At 35.3% G+C, this 22,703-nt stretch overlaps 1 protein-coding gene across 1 annotated transcript in view; it reads left to right on the forward strand.

The window, feature by feature from the left end:
• Positions 1-22,703, forward strand: part of FSIP2 (fibrous sheath interacting protein 2) — a gene marked incomplete at both ends in the record, with an annotated part of 135,329 nt that overhangs the window by 14,500 nt on the left and 98,126 nt on the right. Inside the window, 1 exon segment of the mRNA XM_079130383.1 lies at positions 22,163-22,275. Coding sequence (XP_078986509.1) covers positions 22,163-22,275 — 113 coding nt within the window.

A 22,703-nucleotide genomic window follows, 5' to 3' on the forward strand; every position in this document is an offset into this window, starting at 1 on the left:
TTTTTGAAGTGGTAGTATATTAATGAATTTATAATATTAATATGACAGAAGAACAATGATATTTCACAAATAAAATTGAATTTTACCACTATAGTAATGTCATCATCTTCCATCAAGTGGAAAACTTTCAGAGGGGTAAAGAGGATATTAGAAGATTCTTCTCCAGTGATCAGTGAGGAAAGAGATCACTCTCACATTTTACATCTCTGATGTAAACCCATTGAGTACATATGCCCACCTAAACAGCTATAAAAAAAAGAACTCTATCACAAAAAAGGGACATATGTATAATTTGCTTGTGCCAGGCTAGAATGAACACAAATCAAATAATTGCAGAAATCACTGTAGGCTGGTAGATCCTCAGCCATCATCATGCCAAGTATGCATTCCCATGTGAGAGAAAATGACATGTTCCAATAGACTGCAGTACAGATTTTCCTTAGTGCCAAAAGAAAATTCTGTTTCTGAAACATGTCCCATTTCATATCTCTCCATCTTCTCACATTTGGCCCCACAATCCCACATATGGATTAGCACATGGCTCACCTGGATGTGACAAGTATAAACTCTATCTTCAGTACTTCTTCTTATCACCATAATTAACAACCATTGTTTTATTACATTTTTTTAAATTAAGCTTCTGCGAAGAAGAAAAAGACGACTTATGATGATATAAAAGTAGTTTATCCAGTCGCTGAACAGAAAACACAGAAAGGAATACATGGTAATTGAATATTATTATAAGAAATATTAAATGATAATGACCTCTTTCACTTAAGTGCAGAAAAGTTCTCTGTTATATTTTGACAAATGATAGATTTAGAGTGATACTAAACAACCACGCATCCTGTTATTTTCAGAATATAATCCCTACATAACCGATTGTTTTGAACTTATTATATTATCACCTACAAAAAGTTAAATGAAAATTTTATTACCATTAAATGTATAATACAGAGTACCTATTAAATTGTGAAATATTTTTAATACTCAAAATAATTTTAGGAAAACTGAAATGGTTTAGAAATTACTTCAAAGCCATTGTGAACCTTATTGAATTGTCAACTTTTACATATCTTATACTATGTCACTTCATGTTGTCCATTGGAGCTCACTAGAGTGTAGGTCCAAACAAAAAAAAGTTTCCTAATAATACACCATAAAAAGCATAAGACTTCACATTTGAACAATATGACTCACTATTACATTTAAAATTTCAAATTAATTTATGAACATTAAATCACCTGGTTCTTCTAGATTAGAATCTAAAAAGATACAATTCAAATCCTTTCTTCCTAGTATACACTATGTTTAATTTTATCAAAACTCAGAAACCTGAGTATTTCATTTCCAGATATTTAATATGTTATTTCCTTTTTTGTTTTCTCCATTATTATGATGAGGTACCCACAATATTTTGATTATCATTTCTCTACAAAAAATGCAACCATGTTTTTTCTCTGATTATTTTCAATTATTTTTGAAGGGTTTTAGTTTTCAGCAACTTATGATTTGTCTAGATATGTATGTCTTTGTTCCCATCGCCCTTCCATTGGATTCTTGGAACTATAAGTTTATATCTATTGTTAAATTTCCCTGAAATAGACTTCCTTTCCCCCACAAAAAGAGCTGTCATCTAATTCTGGTCATTATCATAAACTTTTCTAAAAAATACATTTATTAAATGTGTATTCTTCACCTACATATATCCAGATATAGATATAAATACCATTTTAATATATTTTAATACTTATATATGATATTCTATCCAGTCTTCTGTGACATGCTTTTCATACTCAGCATTGTTTCAAAACATTAATGCGTGTGTTGCTTGAAATTTTGGTTCATTTCGTAACTAGTCATGTCCCATTATATGAATTTATCACAATTTCTAACATCCAATTTCTGTTGATAGATGTATTTGATAACTTGAACAATTGATTCACTGACTATACCTGTATGTGTAAATCACCTGGTAAACATGGACAAGTGATTAGGGATTCTAGGCCATCTCTTCCCTTATGAGAAGTTACCATCTCTTGTCCATTTTCATCCTGGGTTGATTTTAATGGATTTGGGAGATCATAGTCATATTAGACACTCATCTATTATACGTGTATATATTATATAGCAAATATTTTCTTAAAATTTATGCTTTGTCTATCTTTGGTTACACAGTTCTTAAATCAGTGTAATAAAATTTAACCTTTTCATAATTTGGACATTTTGTTATATTTTATTTTAGGTTTATTTGGATGAGCTCTTTTGGTATTGTGGAGTCATTAATCTTTTAGATGCAAAAAATATTTTCAGTCTTTAAAGATATTCTTAAGCCTTATAAATATTTCAAATATAAACAAAAACACAGAAGGGGATAATGAACCCTTGTTACCTGTCATTCATTTTGATAACTCATAAGCAATCTTGTCATTGCCCTCAAACTGCTCCTGCAGCCTTATTGTTTTTGTTTTGTTTTTGGACATATTGTTTTTTTTTTTAATTTTTTTTATTGCAAACAAATGGAATACATGTTGTTTCTCTGTACATGGAGTAAAGGCATACCATTTGTGTAATCATAAATTTACATAGGGTAATGTTGTTTGATTCATTCTGTTATTTTTTCCCTTCCCTCCACCCCTCCCACCCCTCTTTTCCCTCTAAACAGTCCTTCCTTCCTCCATTCTTGCCCCCCTCCCTAACCCTAACTCTAACCCTAACCCCTCCCACCCCCCATTATGTGAAATCATCCACTTATTAGCGATATCATTCGTCCTGTGGTTTTTTGAGATAGGATTATCTCACTTAGCATGATATTCTCCAGTTTCATCCATTTGCCTGCAAATACCATAATTTTATTATTTTCTATGGCTGAGTAATATTCCATTGTATATATACACCACAGTTTCTTTATCCATTCATCAACTGAAGGGCATCTAGGTTGGTTCCACAATCTGGCTATGGTGAATTGAGCAGCTATGAACATTGATGTGGCTGTATCTCTGTAGTATGCTGATTTTAAGTCCTTTGGGTATAGGCCGAGGAGTGGGATAGCTGGGTCAAATGGTGGTTCCATTCCAAGCTTTCTGAGGAATCTCCACACTGCTTTCCAGAGTGGCTGCACTAATTTGCAGCCCCACCAGCAATATCTGAGTGTACCTTTTTCCCCACATCCTTGCCAACACCTGTTATTGCTTTTATTCTTGATAATCGCCAATCTAATTGGGGTGAGATAGAATCTTAGTTTTGATTTGCATTTCTCTTATTAATAGAGATGTTGAACATTTTCTCATATGTTTGTTGATTGCCTGTAGATCTTCTTCTCTGGAGTGTCTGTTCATTTCCTTAGCCCATTTGTTGATTGGATTATTTGCATTCTTGGTGTAGAGTTTTTTGAGTTCTTTATAGATTCTGGAGATCAGTGCTCTATCTGAAGTATGATTGACAAAGATTTTCTCCCACTCTGAAGGCTCTTTCTTCCCATTGCTGATAGTTTCCTTTGCTGAGAGAAAGCTTTTTAGTTTGAATCTATCCCTGTTATTGATTCTTGCTTTTATTTCTTGTGCTATGGGAGTCCTGTTGAGGAAGTCTGGTCCTAAGCCGACATGTTGAAGATCTGGACCTACTTTTTCTTCTATAATCTACAGGGTCTCTGGTCTGATTCCGAGGTCCTTAATCCATTTTGAGTTTAGTTTCGTGCATGGTAAGAAATATGGGTTTAGTTTCATTCTGTTGCATATGGATTTCCAATTCTCCCAGCACAATTTGTTGAAGAGGCTATCTTTTCTCCATTGCATACTTTTGACCCCTTTGTCTAGTATGAGAAAATTGTATTTATTTGGGTTTGTGTCCATGTCCTCTATTCTGTACCATTGATCTACCTTTCTATTTTGGTGCCAATACAATGCTGTTTTTGTTACTATTGCTTTGTAATAGAGTTGAAGATCTGGTATTGCGAAACCCCCGGCTTCGCTCGTTCTGTTAAGGATTACTTTAGCTATTCTGGGTTTCTTATTGTTCTAGATGAATTTCATAATTGCTTGCTATATTTCTGTAAGGTACATCATTGGGATTTTAATTGGAATTGCATTGAATCTGTACAACACTTTTGGTAGTATGGCCATTTTGACAATATTAATTCTGCGTATCCAAGAACATGGGAGATCTTTCCATCTTCTAAGGTTTTCTTTAATTTCCTTCTTTAGTGTTCTGTAGTTCTCATTGTAGAGGTCTTTCACCTCTTTTGTGAGATTGATTCCCAAGTATTTTATTTTTTTCAAGGCTATTGTGAATGGGGTAGTTTTTCTAATTATTCTTTCCAAAGATTCATCGCTTATGTATAAAAATGCATTAGATTTATGTGCATTGATCTTATATCCCGCTACTTTACTGAATTCACTTATGAGTTCTAAAAGTTTTCTGGTGGAATTTCCTGGTTCCTCTAAGTATATAATCATATCATCAGCAAATAGGGATAGTTTGAGTTCTTCTTTTCCTATTCATATCCTTTTAATTTCTTTGGTCTGTCTAATTGCTCTGGCTAGAGTTTCAAGGATGATATTGAATAGAAGTGGTGAAAGAGGGCATCCCTGCCTTGTTCCAGTTTTTAGGGGGGATGCTTTCAGTTTTTCACCATTTAGAATGATATTAGCCATGGGCTTAGTATAGATGGCCTTTACAATGTTAAGGAATGTTCCCACTATCCCTATTTTTTCTAGTGTTTTGAGCATGAAGGGATGCTGTATTTTATCAAATGCTTTTTCTGCATCTATTGAAATAATCATGCGATTCTTAACTTTTAGTCTATTGATATGGTGAATGACATTTATTGATTTCCTGATGTTGAACCAACCTTGCATCCCTGGGATGAAACCCACTTGATCGTGGTGCACTATCTTTTTAATATGTTTTTGTGTGTGATTTGCTAAAATTTTGTTGAGAATTTTTGTTTTGATATTTGTTAAGGATATTGGTCTGAAATTTTCTTTCCTCGATGTGTCTCTGTCTGGTTTAGGTATCAGGGTGATATTGGCTCCATAGAATGAGTTTGGGAGGGCTCCCTCCTCTTCTATTTTATGGAATACTTTGAGAAGTATTGGAATGAGCTTTTCTTTTTTTTTTATTTATTTTTTATTGTAAACAATTGGATACATGTTGTTTCTGTTTGTACATGGAGTAACAGCATACCATTTGCATATTCATACATTTACATAGAGTAATGATGTTTGATTCATTCTGTTTTTTCTCCCCTTCCCCCCACCCCTCCCACCTCTCTTTACCCTCTATACAGTCCCTCCTTCCTCCATTCTTGCTCCCCTCCCACCCCCCATTACGTGTCATCATCCGCTTATCAGCGACATCATTCGTCTTTTGGTTTTTTTAGATTGGCTTATCTCACTTAGCATGATATTGTCCAATTCATCCATTTGCCTGCAAATGCCAAAATTTTATTGTTTTTAATGCCTGAGTAATATTCCATTGTATATATATACCACAGTTTCTTTATCTATTCATCAATTGAAGGGCATCTAGGTTGGTTCCATAGTCTGGCTATTGTGAATTGAGCAGCTATGAACATTGATGTGGCTCTATCTCTGTAGTATGCTGATTTTAAGTCCTTTGTGTATAGGGCGAGGAGTGGGATAGCTGGGTCAAATGGTGGGTAATATTCCAAGTTTCTAAGGAATCTCCACACTGCTTTTCAGAGTGGTTGCACTAATTTGCAGCCCCACGAGCAATGTCTGAGTGTACCTTTTTCCCCACATCCTCTCCAACACCTATTGTTGCTTGTATTCTTGATAATCGCCATTCTAATTGGGGTGAGATGGAATCTTAGTGTAGTTTTGATTTGCATTTCTCTTATTACTAAAGATGGTGAACATTTTTTCATATGTTTGTTGATTGCTTGTAGATCTTCTTCGGTGAAGTCTGTTCATTTCCTTAGCCCATTTGTTGATTGGGTTATTTGTATTCTTGGTGTAGAGTTTTTTTAGTTCTTAATATATTCTGGAAATTAGTGCTCTATCTGAAGTATGAGTGGCAAAGATACTCTCCCACTCTGTAGGCTCTCTCTTCGCATTGCTGATAGTTTCCTTTGTTGAGAGAAAGATATTTAGTTTGAATCTATCCCAGTTATTGATTCTTGCTTTTATTTCTTGTGCTATGAGAGTCCTGTTAAGGAAGTCTGAACCTAAGCCAGCAAGGTGAAGATTTGGAACTACTTTTTCTTCCATAAGATGCAGGGTCTCTGGTCTGATTTCAAGGTCCTTGATCCATTGTGAGTTGAGTTTTGTGCAGGGTGAGAGATAGGGGTTTAGTTTCATTCTGTTGCATATGGATTTCGAGTTTTCCCAGCACCATTTGTTGAAGAGGCTATCTTTTCTCCATTGCGTATTTTTGGCACCTTTGTCTAGTATGAGAAAATTGTATTTATTTGGGTTTGTGTCCATGTCCTCTATTCTGTACCATTGATCTACCTGTCTATTTTGGTGCCAATACCATGCTGTTTTTGTTACTATTGCTTTGTTGTATAGTTGAAATTCTGGTATTGCGATACCCCCTGCTTCACTTTTTCTGCTAAGGATTGCTTTAGCTATTCTGGGTTTCTTATTCTTCCAGATGAATTTCATGACTGCTTGTTCTATTTCTATAAGGTACATCATTGGGATTTTAATTGGAATTGCATTGAATCTGTGTAGCACTTTTGGTAGTGTGGCCATTTTGACAATATTAATTCTGCCTATCCAAGAACATGGGAGATCTTTCCATCTTCTAAGGTCTTCCTTAATTTCTTTCTTCAATGTTTTGTAGTTTTCATTGTAGAGATCTTTTACCTCTTTGGTAAATGGATGCCCAAGTATTTTATTTTCTTTTGAGGCTATTGCAAATGGAGTTGTTTTCCTCATTTCCCTTTCAGCCTTTTCGTTGCTTGCATATAAAAATGCATTAGATTTATGCGTGTTGATTTTATAGCCTGCTATTTTGCTGAATTCATTGATGAGGTCTAGAAGTTTTCTGGAGGAAGTTTTTGGATCCTCTAAATATAAAATCATGTCATCCGCAAATACTGACAGCTTAAGATCTTCTTTTCCTATTCGTATCCCTTTAATTTCTTTAGTCTGCCTAATTGCTCTGGCTAGAGTTTTGAGGACAATGTTGAATAGAAGTGGTGAAAGAGGACATCTCTGTCTTGTTCCCGTTTTTAGCGGGATGCTTTCAGTTTTTCTCTATTAAGAATGATGTTGGCCATGGGCTTAGCATAAATATCTTTACAATGACGAGGTATGTTCCTACTATCCCTATTTTTTCTAATGTTTTGAGCATGAAAGGGTGTTGTATTTTGTCAAACGCTTTTTCTGCGTCAATTGAAATAACCATTGGAATGAGCTCTTCTTTAAAGGTTTTGTAGAACTTGGCTGAGAACCCATCTGGACCGGACTTTTCTTCGTTGCTAGGCTTTTGATGACTTCTTCTATTTCATTACTTGAAATTGGTCTATTTAAATTGTGCATGTCCTCCTCGTTCAGTTTAGGCAATTCATATGTCTCTAAAAACCTGTTGATGTCTTCGAAATTTTCTATTTTGTTGTAGTATAGATTTTCAAAACAGCTTCTAATTATGTTTTGTATTTCAATCGTGTCTGTTGTGATATTTCCTTGTTCATTCCGAATTTTAGTGATTTGGGTTTTCTCTGGTTCTCTTTGTTAGTGTGGCTAAAGATTTATCAATTTTGTTTATTTTTTCAAAGAAACAACTATTTATTTTGTCATTTTTTTATTGTTTCTTTTGTTTCAATTTCGTTGATTTCAGCTCTGAGTTTAACTATTTCCTGTCTTCTACTGCTTTTGGTGTTGGTCTCTTCTTCTTTTTCTAGGGCTTTCAGCTGTAGTGTTAGGTCGTTTATTTGTTGAGTTTTACTTCTTTTATTGAATGCGCTCCACGAAATAAATTTTCCTCTAAGTACTGCTTTCATAGTGTCCCACAGATTTTGATATGATGTTTCTTTGTTCTCATTTACCTCTAAGCATTTTTTAATTTCCTTCCTAATATCTTCTGTTATTCATTCATCATATAATAGCATATTGTTTAATCTCCAGGTGTTGGAGTAGTTTCTGTTTTTTACTCTTTCATTTATTTTTTAACTTCAATCCATTATGATCTGATAGAATACAAGGTAGTGTATCTTCTTGTATTTGCTAACAGTAGCTTTGTGGCATACTATATGGTCTATTTTAGAGAAGGATCCATGTGCTGCTGAGAAGAAAGTGTATTCGCTCTTGGCTGGATGGTATATTCTATAAATGTCTGTTAAGTCTAAAATATTGATTGTGTTATTGAGATCTGTGGTTTCTTTGTTCAATTTTTGTTTGCAAGGTCTGTCCAGTGGTGAGAGGCATGTTAAAATCACCTAGTATTATTGTGTTATGGTCTATTTGGTTTCTGAAATTGAGAAGGATGTTTGACATACATGGGTGAGCCAACATTCGGGGCACAGATGTTTATGATTGTTATGTCTTGCTGATTTATGCTTCCCTTAAGCAGTATGAAATGTCCTTCTTTATCCCTCTGACTAACTTTGGCTTGAAGTCCACATTATCTGAAATGAGGATGGATACTCCAGCTCTTTTGTTCATTCCATGTGCATGGTATGTTTTCCCTATCCTTTCACCTTTAATCTATGGATATCTCTCTCTATGAGGTGAGTCTCTTGCAGGCAACATGTTGTTGGATCTTTCCTTTTTAATCCAATCTACCAGTCTTTGTCTTTTGATTGATAAGTTCAGGCCATTAACATTCAGGGTTATTGTTGAGATATGATTTGTATTCCCCGTCATTTGGCTCATTTTTTAAATTTTATTGATTTATTTATTTTTGACACGACTTGGTTCCTCCTTTATTTGACAATTCCTTTAGGATAATTCCTCCCTTTCCTGATTTGCTTCTTTGTTTTTCATCTCTTCCTCATGGAATATTTTGATGAGAATATTCTGTAATGCTGGCTTTCTTTTTGTAAATTCTTTTAACTTTTGTTTATCATGGAAGGATTTTATTTCATCGTCAAATTTGAAGGTAAGTTTTGCTGGGTATAAGATTCCTGGTTGGCATCCATTTTTTTTCAGGGCTTGAAAAATGTTGTTCCAGGCCCTTCTAGCTTTTAGGGTCTGAATTGAAAAATCTGCTGATATCCGTATTGGTTTCCCCCTGAATATAATTTGGTTCTTTTCTCTCACAGCCTTTAAAATTCTGTCTTTATTTTGTATGTTAGTTATTTTCATTATAATGTGCCTCTGTGTGGGTCTGTTGTAATTTTGTATATTTGGAGTCCTATAAGCCTCTTGAACTTGATTTTCCATTCATTCTTCAGACTTGGGAAATTTTCTGATATTATTTCATTGAATAGATTGTTCATTCCTTTGGTTTGTTTCTCTAAGCCTTCCTCAATCCCAATAATTCTTAAATTTGGCCTTTTCATGATATCCCATAGTTCTTGTAGATTCTGTTCATGATTTCTTACCATCTTTTCTGTTTGATCAACTTTGTTTTCAAGGTTATATATTTTGTCTTCAATATCTGAGGTTCTGTCTTCCAGGTGTTCTATCCTATTGGTTATGCTTTCTATGGAGTTCTTAATTTTGTTTATTGTTTCCTTCATTTCAGGGATTTCTGTTTGGTTTTTTTTCAGTATCTCTAACTCTTTATTGAAATGATCTTTTGCTTCCTGTATTTGCTCTTTTAACTGTCGATTGGTGCGATCATTCAATGCCTGCATTTGGTCTTTCATCTCATCGTTTGCTTCCCTGAGCATTTTAATTATGTACATTCTGAACTCCCTTTCTGTCATTTCTTCTGCCATGCTGTCATTGGATTTTATTGATGTAACATCTAGATTTGTTTGGGGCATTTTCTTCCCTTGTTTTATCATATTGTTCAGGTATCATTGGACCGCTGAGATATTGCAGATTTCCTCTATTGACTTATAATGTCCCTGAAGATTTCTAGTATATCCCGTCTTAACCTTTAGTAGCCTGAAATCTTGGAGGAAGTTGATAGTGCGGTGCTCCACAAGGAAGCTGCCTCTCTAGGGGTGGTGGCTTTCAGGTGGGGTATATTCCCTGCTAGTGGGCAGAGGTGCCTCCACTTGTTGACCAATGTTCATCGAAAGGGGAACTAGGCCATGGGCTAAGGCAAGGCCTGTTTGGGCCTGTGTCTCTGGTTTTACCATCCCTGTGAGAAAACCTCACACAGCAGGGAAGACTCACCGGTGGGGAGTTCTCGCTTTTCAGTTCCCCTCCTAGAGGTTCCCCTCAATCCAAAACTACCGCCTGGGCTGGGCTGCCTTCCTCTACAACGTTCCCAGGGGGCTGGACCTGTTTCTTGGGCCTGGGAGCCTCACCCTTCACAGACGAGTCTTCTTAGGCTGCCTCTCCTCAGAGAATCTGCCCACAGTCCTGGAACCTTCTCTCCGCCCCTAAGCGTGTCTCTGTGCAATTCTTCCACCAAGAAGCCTCCTAGGTCCTGGGACCCTGTTCTGCACCTAATCGCCTGGCTATGCAGCCCCTCCTTTGAGCAGCCACCTGCTCAAAGTCGCTCCGAGTCCCATGGACTAGCCACACGCCTCTTCCTCCGGACAGCTGCCTGGTGTTCCGGTGCGGTCACTAGGAGTCCAAGCAACTCACTGCGTGCCTCCTTCTCCCGCCAACCACCCGTAGCCTGGGCCGTCACTCCGAGTCCAAGTGACCTGCCCCATTCCTCCTCCTCCTCCAGGCAGCCCCTCGGGTGTTCAGGAGCAGTCGCTCTTAGTCCAAGCAATCCACCACATGCCTCTTCCAGGCAGCTGCCCTGAGCTCTGAGACCAAGCAACCCACTGCACTCCTCCTCTGGGCAGTGCCCCGGTGTTCAGAAGCGGTCGTTCTGAGTCTAAACAGCTTGCCGCGCAGCTCCTCCTCTGGCAACTGCCTGTAGCTCTGGTGCAGTCACTCTGAGTCCAAGCGACCTGCCGCGCTCCTCCTCCTCCTCTGGGCAGGCCTGGGTGTTCAGGGGTGGTTGCTCTGAGTCCAAACAGCTTGCTGCGCAGCTCCTCCTCTGGGCAGCCGCCCAGAGCCCCAGTGTTTGCTCCGAGTCCAAGCGCTGTGCTGAGTGGCCTCTTCTACAATCCTCCCAGTTGTCCGAGTTCACTGTTCCAGTGGGGGTGGGGGGTGTCTCCTTGGGCAACTCTACTTCACAAAGTTCCCTGTGTTCTGGGACTACCGCCCCATCCAGGATGCCTCCCCAATGGGAGAGACTCACCCAGTGGCTTTGAGTTGGTCCCAAGTCTCTCAATATCTCCTCTGTTGAATCCTGAGTCCTGGAGCTACATGAAATGCAGCCAGTCTCTAGTCCACCATCTTGAAACCCCTGGGCATATTGTTTTGAGACACATGTAATCGCTTTTCATCCATCAGTATATCTTTTGAAGATGAGGCTTTTCTTTTCTTTTCTTTTCTTTTTTAATTAGAGCTTTATGTTTATACATAGTAGTTGGGTTCATCCCAACAAGCTCATCCATGGATGGAAATCAATTTCAGTTCATGATCTCCCCCTTTCCTTATCTCTTTCCCCTCCTGTCCTCCCCACTACCCTTCTCCTTCCTCTATACTACTGGACTACATTTTGCTTGTCTATTAATTTATATTTGATTGGTTCTTTATATAATATTAATCCTCCCCCCCTTTCCTTTATCCTACTCTAACTTCTGTATATGAGAGAAAATGTTCAACCTTTGAGTTTCTGAGTTTGGGTAACTGAGCATGATATTCTCCCATTTTCATCCATTTACCAGCAAATGCCATAATTTCATTCCTTTTAATAGATGAGTAGAACTCTATTTTGTGTGTGTGTGTATATATTTGTGTATATATATCATAATTTTGTAATCCATTCATCTATTGATGGGTATTGGAGTAGATTCCATAATTTAGGTACTATGAATTGTGCTGCTACAAACATTAATGTGGCTGTGTTACTGTAGTGTGCAGATTTTAGGTCTATTGAGAAAATATCCAGGAGTGGGATAGCTAGGTCATGTGGTGGTTCCATCCCTAGGTTTTTGAGAAATCTCCATACTGATTTCCAGAGTGGTTGTACTAATCTAAGGTCCCACCAACAATGTATCAGTGTTCCTTTCTTCCCATAACCTCCCAGCATTTATTATTCTTTGTATTCTTAATCCTTGCCATTCTAACTGACATGAGATAGAATCTTAGAATAGTTTTCATTTGCATTTCTCTAATTGTTAGAGATGTTGAACACTTTTTAATGTATTTATTGACATTTTGTGTTTCTTCTTTCGAGAAGTTTATGTTTAGTTTTTTTCCTCATTTATTGATTGGATTATTTGGTTTATTTATTTATTTATTTTTTGGTGATATGTTTTTGACTTCTTTGTATATTCTGGATATTAATCCCCTATTGGAGAAGTTGGAGACCAAGCTTCTCTCCCATTCTGTAGTCTCTCTCTTCATGCTTTTAATTATTTTCTTAACTGTGCAGGATTATTTTAGTTTAATGTCTTCCCATTTATTTATTGTTGGTTTTATTTCTTATGCTTTTGGGGTCTTGTTAAGGAAGTCTGTGCCAGCACAAATATGATGGAGTGTTCAGTGTATGTTTTCTTCTCTCAGTGGTAAGGTTTCTGATCTAATTCTTAAGTCATTGATCCATTTTGATGTGAGTTTTCTGCAGGGTAAAAATTAGGGGTCTAATTTCATTTTTCTACATAAAGTTATTCAGTTTTCCCAGCACTATTTATTAAAAAGGCTATCTTTTTTCCAAGTTATTTTTCTGTCACCTTTGTCAAATATTGGATAGCTATAGTTTTTGGGGTTTGTCTCTGGTTCTTTTATTATGTTCCATTGGTCTTCATGTCTATTTGGTGCAATATCATGCCTTTTAACTATTGTTTTGTAGTGTAATTTCAGATCAGGTATTGTGATGTTTCTTGCTTCACTTTTCTTGCTTAGTATTGCTTTGACTCTTCTGGATCTCTTATTCTTTGAAATGAAGTTAAGAATTCTTTTTTTAATTCTATGCAGAATGTCATTGATGGGTATTACTTTGAATATGTATATTGCTTTTGGGAGAATGGCCATTTTGACAATATTATTAATTCTGCCTATCCAAGAACATGGAATGTTTTTCAGTCTTCTGAGGTCTTCAATTTCTTTCTTTGGTGTTCTATAATTTTCACTGTAGAGCTTTTTTATCTCCTTGGTTAGATTAATTACCAAGTGTATATATATATATATACATACATATATATATATAAATTATATATATATAAATTCCCATATATATGTATATATTTATATTTATGTATGTATGTATATATATATATATTTAGTGTTATTATGAATGGAATGGTTTTACTGATTTCTTCTTGAACTAAATCACTATTCGAATATGGGAAAGCTGTTGATTTATAGGTGTTGATCTTATATCCTGATACTTTGCTAAATTCATTTATAAACTCTTTTGGTGGAGTTTTTTTGGATCTTCTAGATATAGGATTACATCATCAGAGAGACAGTTTGACTTCTTCTTTTCCTATTTGTATCCATTTGATTCCCATTTCCTTCCTAATTGCTCTGGCTAATGTTTCAAGGACTATATTGACTAGTAGAGTAGATGTCCTTGTCTTGCTCCAGATAGTAGAAATACCTTTAGTTTTTCTTCATTTACATGTTGTTGGCTTAGGGTTAGTCATAAATGGCCTTAATGATGTTGAGGTAAGTTCTTTCAATCCCTAGTTTCTCGAATGTTCTTATGGTGAATGGGTGTTGACTTTTAACAAAGGCCTTTTCTCCATCTATTGAGATGATCATGTGATTTTTGTTCTTAAGTCTTTTTAAGCGATGAATCGCATTTATTGATTTGTGTAGGTTGACTCAATCTTGTATTCCTGGAATGAAATTCATTTGATTCATGGTGTATTATTTTCATGATGTGTTTTTGAATGCAATTTGATAATACTTTATTTAGGATTTTTTTTTGTATCTATGTTTATCAGGAATATTTATTTTCTTGATGCATCTGCTTTTGGTATCAGGGTTATACTAGCTTCATAAAAATTATTACTGAGTGTTTCCTCTCCTTTAATTTCATAGAATAATTTGAGAAAGACTGGCATTAATTCTTCTGTAAAGGTCTGGTAGAACTCAGCTGAGAATTCTTGAGGTCTAGGGCTTTTCTTTTTTGAAAGCTTTTAATTGCTGTTTCAATTTCATTACTTGATATTTATGTGTTTAAGACATCTATCTTCTGGTTCAATCTGTGCACATCATATATGTCTTCCAGATTTTTCAGTTTATTGGTGTATAAATTTTCAAAATAGGATATGATAAAATCTGAATTTTAGAGGGGTTTGTGGTAATATCACCTTTTTTTGTTTCTGGTCTTATCAATTTGCTTCTTACATTTTCTTTTGGTTAGTTCAGCTAAGGATTTGTTAATTTCATGTTTTCAAAAAACCAACTCTTCATTACGTTGATCCTACATATTGTTTTCTTATTCTCAATTTCATTGTTTTTGGCTCTGACCTTAATTATTTCCTGTCTTCTGCTGGTTTAGGGGTTAGTTTGTTTTTCTGTTTTCTAAGATCTTGAGGTGAAGCATAAATTTGTTTATTTGGATCACTCTAATTTTTAATGTATGTACTCAGTGTTATAAGTTTGCCTCTTAAACTTCTGTCATACTGTCCCATAGATTTTGATATGTTATGTCTCTGTTCTCATGCATTTCTGCGAATTTCTTGATTTTTGTTTTCATTTCTCCCTTTGATTTATTTTTCATTTAAGAGAGTTTTATTCAGTCTCCATGAGTTTATGTGATTTGTATTATTTTTTTTGCTGTTGATTTCTTGTTTCTTTCCATTGTGATCTGATAGAGTACATCAAATTTTATCAGTTTTTTTTTATTTGCTAAGATTTGCTTAGTGGCCTAGAATATGATCCATTTTGGAAAATATTCCTTGTGCAGCTGAGAAGAAGATAAATAGGGGTGGGATATACTGTAGGTGTTCATTAGGTCCACTTGATATTTTTTAGGATGGAAATATCTGTTGATTTTTTTTAACTGTCTATTGGTGATAAGTGTGTATTGAATTCCCTCACTATTATTGTGTTGGGGATCTAAACAAAATTTAATGTCATAGAGAATTTTTTTCATGTACTTGGGTATGTGGATATTTGGGGTGCACATGTTTACTATGGTTATAGCTTCTTGTTGAATTGTTCCCTTTATTAGTATATAATGTCCTCCTTTGTCTCTTTTGATGAATTTTTGCTTGAAATTTACTTTTGTCAGATATGAGAGTAGCTACTCCAGCTTGTTTTCTTAGACCAGATGCCTGGAATACTTTTGCCCATCCTTTTACCTTCAGCTTGTGGGTGTCTTTGCCTATAACATGGGTCTCTTATAAATACCATATAGCTGGATTTTGCTTTTTAATCCATTTTGGTAATCTGTGTCTTTTAATTGGGGCGTTCAGACTATTAACATTTAGCATTAGTATGAATGTGTGTTTGTGGTTTCCTGCCATTTTGTTTTTTTGCTATATTTTACATTGTCTTTATTCTCATTTAATTGATTATTTTTCTATTGAATTTCCTCTGTAGGGTTTGGGAATTGTTTTTTTTAATTCCTCTGTGTGAAGTTTTTCTTTGTAGTGCTGGTTTGCTGCTCATGAATTCTTTTATTTTTGTCATAGAATGTTTTTAGTTCCCCCTTAGAATTTGAAACTGTGTTTTTCTGGGTACAGAAACCTTGGATAACACTTGTTTTTTAGTGTTTGGAGTATCTCATTCCACACCCTCTTTGATTTTAGTCTGAACAGAAAAATCAGACTTACTGGTTTGCCTCTAAATGTGACCTGTTGTTTGCCTCTTGTGACTTTAATATTCTTTCCTTATTTTCTGTGTTGAGAATTTTGATTATGATATATCTCAGTGAGCCTCTCATTTGACTTGAGTCCATTTGGGGTCCTGTAAACCTCCTGTATGTGGATGGCTCTCTTGTTTCTGATATGGGAGAATTTTTTTTTTATAACTGTCTCATTGAAAATGTTCTTCATATATTTAGTTTGTTTCTAACCAATGATTCTCAAGTTTTGTCTTTTAAAGTTATATCAGAGTTCTTATATATTCTGTTCATGTTTTATATTTTTTCCCTTTATGGCCTTCTGTGTATTCAAGATCATATAGCCTGTCTTCAGTGCCTGAAATTCTGTCTTCAAGGCCTGAGGTTCTATTTTCTGTATTACCTAGTTTGTTATTGAAACTTTCAAATGACTTTGTAATTTGATTGATCTTTTCTTTCATTTCTAGGAGATCTGCTTGTTTTCTTTTCAGTATTTCTTTATTACAATTGTAACTGCTCCCTGTAATTGCTCACCTGATTCCTTCCTTAGATCTTTTTTTAGTTCATTGACCATTTTGATAATCAGTTTTTTTACAATCTTTCTCTGAGTTTTCATCTACCTCATTATCAGCGGGTTCCTCTGGGGGGATTGTGGATTTTGGAGGGAGACTTGTTTACCTATTTTCTCAGGTTTTCAGAGGTCTTGATCTTGAGCATCAATTGAAGTGGATTCTTCTACCTCTTGTTTTTAGGGCCTGGACTTCAGTTGCTAATGTATCCTAGAGTGATCTGGATTGAGATCACTTTGTAGGTGTGGCATCTATAGTCTTGGTGTTATTTCACAGTTTCTGCTATAGCTGTTTCTACTTGGGGCCTGGTTGTTAGTTTATGTTTTTGTCTTTCCTATTCTTCATATTAAAGTATAGCTGAAGATTGAGTGTCATTAATTTGTGTGTAGAGGAAGGTGCACTGTCTTTTGGTTGAGTTTAGTTCAGCAGCCAAATTTCTATCCTGTAAACTTGAAATGTTCCTGTAGGTTTCTAGCATCTCACAGATTAGGGGAAAAAATAATAGCAACAAACAATACAAGCAATATACAGCATTAAACTAATTACTTAGTTCCTACTATGAAATCCATAGTGTTAATTGCAACAAAACCCAGAAATGGTAGGTCAGTAATTGTCACAGCAAAAACAACAAATAACTATTTTTATAAAATCAAACAAGTGTCAACTGTGGGATTCACAGTAGTAATAATTGCAACAGCATCAATGGTGGGGAAGTTGTTATGTAAAACAATTAGTGCTAAAAGATGATAGGAATACAGCTAAAAGAAAAGAAAATGTGATAGGAAGGTAAAAAAGAATTTACAATTTCAAAAAGTGAATGAAGAGAAAGGAGAAGAGAGATGTAGGGTGTGGTGGGGTTATAAGAAAAGGAAAAATATAGAAGTAAATAAAAGGTGAAAGAACAATTGAATTTGGCTGTTAGCAGAAGAAATGAAAGAAAGAGAAACAGACACGTGAAAAAAAAAATACGAAACAAAACCAAGATATACTAATCAAAAATCCTAACCACCAAAAAGCAAGGCAAAGAAAAAGAACTGCATTTTGAAAAATGCGACAAATGAGATAAACACACACACACACACACACATACACACACATACACACACACACACACACACACGCACACACACAAAGGGAAAAAATATCCTGAATGAAAAGTTAAGGAATCATTCCACTGAAATAATTCCAAATAGTCAATGAGAATATATGTGCTGTCTATGCCCAAATGTCTTTCCTTTTCCTTTTGAGCTATGTACTTAGCATGCGTGTAAAAGCCAAGGGTTGTTAGATCCTTCCTCTTTTTGTGTTGCTCCCCAAGTGGCCAGTTGGGTTCAGAACTTCTCTACTTTCCTTCTCACCAGTATGAGTTAGGATGGAATGGGAGGTGCTGTCAGCAGGAGTTTTCTCTGCACAGACCAGGTCCATGCACTCCCAGGGTAGGGCTGCTGCAGTGTTCTATGATGGAATTCCCACTGGTGGGGCTTGGGTCTAATCAGGACTCAGGGATTTTGTTGGGTGGAGACTGCTCTTGAGAGATTAGATCAATACACACCTAGGACCTGGAAGTTGCCAATCTCTGCTAGAAGTCCAGATTCCTGAAGTGTCCCTGGGATTCTACTCATGGATTGGGGGAACCAATCCTTCACTCGTTTTGTTGTCCACACACACAGTCTTTAAAGGCTTCCTGGGCTTAGTCTCTGAGTGTATTCGCACCTACCACACCGTTCAAACTCCTGACCCACTTCAGCTGGTCTTATGAGCTACCAGACAAAGGGGGAAGTGAGTTGGGCTCCCCTTCACTTTTCCAATTTGAATCCCCCTGGTAAAATATTCTCTGCTCCTGTTTAGCTCTCATTCTGCTAGGTGCAGCCTAGGGTATGCAGCAAGCACTCCCAGGACCATATAGCCATCGTTATTTAGATCTCTGGCTCCCTCAGCAGCAGCTGCAGCATGGCCACCTCAAGATCACTCCAGCCTCAGCTCTCTGAAGCCAGTTGGGAAACATAGACACTTTTCATACACCAGTGCACACCGCAGCCTCCAGATCAGCTAATGGAGCCTGCTTTTCTGATCTCAGGATTTTCCATACTAAACCTGTTCATTGTATTCCTCTATGTTGTTTCTCCCTCTGTGCGAATACTATTACTGCTACAACCAGCTTGGCTCCAATGTAGTCTCTTTGTCTTTCTGAGTCTCTAAGACACTCTGACTGTCCAGTATTGGGTTGTGGTGAAATCCCTCTTTCACTCACCTCTCAGAAAAGCACTAATCCCGCTGCCTAAATCCCAGGTCATGGAGGGACAAATAATGCAGTCTCCCTCTAATCCACCATCTTGAATCTCCGAGATAGAGATTATTTTAAAAAATACATACCAACAATACAATTACATATTACCCAAATCAATAATGAATAATTTCATTACATCATCAAATAACTAATTATTTAAATTTTCAATAATGTCATAAATGTCACAAATGTATTTTGATGTTTGAATCTACACTGATTAACTTATCAATAGGTGATTTTTTTTGAGTATGTTTTAATCTATAAATTTCTTTCATGCATCTCTCCTGCCTTCTTTTTTATGTTTATAGTTTATTTGTACAAAATCGAGTTGCTTATCCTGTACATTCTTATTTATATGGTATATTTCTGTATATTGTTTCCTCTGTATTTCCTATCAAGTACTAGTTAGATCTATTTGTTTTCAGGTTGACTTCTTTTAATAAGTCTGATCCCAAATGGTGGTGAACCTTTCCATTCAGGAATCACCTAATACTTGCTCTGTGATCTCAGCAGTCTTTTGTGCCGAATTAAATATTGCAAAATTGAGATACTTTAATTCTGTAATTACTTCTTCACAGATTAGCTGGAATAATTTTTTAAAAAGAATTTACCCTCAATTTCAGTTTGCTTACTCTGGTACAGAATATTTAGGAAAAGAGAGTAAATATGTAATATTTTGTTATTATTCAGCAATTTTCAAAATGGTGAATTCTTTCAGTAACAGTATTCAAAATATGCAGTTAGTGTTTTTAAGTGTCATGAAGAACTCTCCCAGGTTTATACAAATTTAGTGTGCTTCAACATACCTAACTGTGTGAATTTGTGACGTTAAAAGCATATGTCATTGTTTATTAATGCCAACGTTATGACAGCTCTGACCAGTGGAAACCCCCTCAGGATAAATCTAGAATTTGTTTATGTCTAAAAGTGGGCATTTTAGTCTCTGAAAAGATAGAATAATACAAGCTTATTTTCTATATATAGAGTTGCATAAACACCATTGAAATGCACTGGCAAATTTGATTATAGATAAGTGGTTCTACTTATAAGCATTCACTGCTGTTCTGTTGATCTATTTGTATGTAAATATAGCATTTTCTTCATTATTGTAGCTTTATAATAAGTCTTGAATTCTAGCAGTTTGAGTCATCCAATGTTTGTTGTTTTTCTTGACTTGGTTATCCTTGTGCACTTATAAAAACTAATTTAGAAACAACTTTCCAATTTGTACAAAGTAGCCTGTCATGATTATATTTAAGACTAATTTTCATTTCTTTTTTTTCTGGATAAGACTTCCATTACAATGTTAAACAGATGGTTAACAGGTTGTGTTCATTGTGATACTGTTCTATTAGTTGTAGAAATTTGAAGATAGCCTTTATCAGATGATATTCATCGCCTCTACTTGCAGTTCACAAAGAGGTTTTAACATGAATAGTTATTGAGCGTAATTTTTTCTTCATCTTTGAGATAATCACATAAATTCTTTCCTTTTTTTCCTTTAATGTGATAAATTACTGTGTGTGTGTGTGTGTGTGTGTGTGAGAGAGAGAAGAGAGAGAGAGAGAGAGAGAGACAGAGACAGAGACAGAGACAGAGAGGGTGTGTGTGTGTGTGTGTGTGTGTGTGTGTGTGTGTGTGTGTGTGTTTGGTGCTGGGAATCAAACCCAGATCCTCTTACATGTGGCTAGTGCTCTACCACTGAGCCATATCCCTAGCCCCTTACTTTTTAATGTAAACTAGTGCTTTATTCCTGGGATAAACTTCACTTATTCATGATATTCATGATATATTATCTTTATTATATATTGTTGGATTTGGTTTATTTTGTTCTTGGAGAAATTGAGATTTTATTTTATTATAATATCTGGTAAATGATATTTTGGATCACTGAGATCCTGTTCTCAAAATATGAGTTAATTACTATTCAGACTTCTTCAATTCTTTGAAAGAATTTGTGCAGAATTAATTTCTTCTTTAGAGATTTGGTACAATTCAGAAATGAAGTCATCTGAACTTAGAGGCTTTGTAAGGAAAGTTTTAAACTACGTATTCAATTTTTTTAATAGATTATTCTTCCTATTTATTTATTCATGAATAAGATTTAGTAGTTTGAGTTCTTCAAGGAATTTGACTCTTGCATAAATTTTCAAATTTATTGGTATGCAGTTTTCATTATACTTATTATTCATTAGTAATTGTCTGTAGAATATGTTGTGCTGATTTATGTCCTTTTTTCTTTTTTTATTATTTTTTTAATTTAGTTTTTAATTTTTTACAGACTACATCTTGATTCATTGTACACAAATGGGGTACATCATTTCGTTTCTATGGTTGTACACAATGTAGATTCACACCATTTGTGTAATCATACAGGTACATAGGGTAATGATGTCTGTCTCATTCCACAATTTTTCATACCCCCTCCCTCTCATTTCCTTCTACATATTCTAAAGTTCCCCCATTGTTCTCTTACTCCCCACCCTCCCCACCCCCATTATATATCATTCTCCACTTATCAAGGAAAACATTGGCCTTTGGTTTTGGGGGCTTGGCTTATTTCACTTAGCATGATATTTTTTTTCTGATTCATCTGACATATCATTTTTCCTGAACTTCTTAAAGAGTCAGCTGTTGTTTTCATTGTCTTCTTTCATTTTTCTATTACATTACATTTTACTTTGATTCTTCTTATTATTTTTTTCTGCTAAGTGTTGGTAAGGCATGAAAGAACTGAAATTTTGATGTACTGCTGATTGATGTATGTAAAAATGAGATGGTCAATTTGGAACTGGTTGGAGGTTTCTTAAAAGTTAAACATACTTACTGTATGCCCCAGGTATTTTGCTAGCAGATATTTGCACAAGTTAAATAAGAAAATATGTACATTCCTATAATTTTTTCTATCTGAAAGTTCATAGAATTTTATTTATAAAAGACCTAAACCAGAAACAATACAAATGTCCATCAACTGATGCGTGGATAAAAAAATTGTGACATATCCATACGATGATAAAAAACAAACATGATAATATTATGTTGAATGATAGAAACCAGGCCAAAAAAAATACAAAACAACAACCAAAAAAACATGAACAAACAAAAAAGCAAACAGAAGAGGATTACATGCATATAAAATTCTAGAAAAATGCAAAACAAAACGCAAACTAGTTTTTAGTAAGAAGAACAGAATTAGTGATCATATGATCCAATGTTGGGGGATGGGAATAGAGAGATGGGTAGATTACATTAGGGCATGAGAAAGCTTTTATGGGTAATTAAAATGCTATCTTGATTGCAGTGATGGTTTCAGAGCTGTATACAAATTTAAAAGTTGATTAAGTTTAAATAAGTACAACTTACTGTACCTCAGTTATACTTAAATAAAGTTATTTTTAACTTTTTCATTTACTTTTAGGTCAGACAACAAATATTCTTTATCAGTCTCTAAGTAGTTCAAAGAATTTTATGAAAAAATCAGCTTCAGTTGTTTATCAGCAAGATATACAGGATAATGGTACAGAACAAAAGGTAAAAAAAAAAAAAAAACTAGGTTTCAAAATTTTGTACAATAGTTATTGATTTGTCTTCTTAATTTTTACTTCTTTGAGCTATGGTACAGTGCTGATTACACAGGAAGGTTAGGTTCTATTCATGAGAACCTGACCCCTTTCCCTGTCAAACTATTGAGTTAGTTATGTTCTCAATACACTGTGCAATGTAGTAGAAACTGCTCCAAACACTTAGCAATTAAAATGTTAATATTAGCTAGTATTTATTGAGCATGTACTATTAATCGTACATTGTACTGATGGAAAACAAGGAAATTGGGTTACATAGACACCAAAGTTAAACAAGACGTTATCATTGTCTAGTGAGGCAACAGACACAGAAAAATGTTGTAATAAAATAGGTGGAATGATGAATTTGGGGGGCGGTTTCTAAGCAGTGTTTTCAGT

Source organism: Sciurus vulgaris (assembly GCF_902686455.1).
Source record: "Sciurus vulgaris genome assembly, chromosome: 3".
NCBI classification, from domain to species: Eukaryota; Metazoa; Chordata; class Mammalia; order Rodentia; family Sciuridae; genus Sciurus; species Sciurus vulgaris.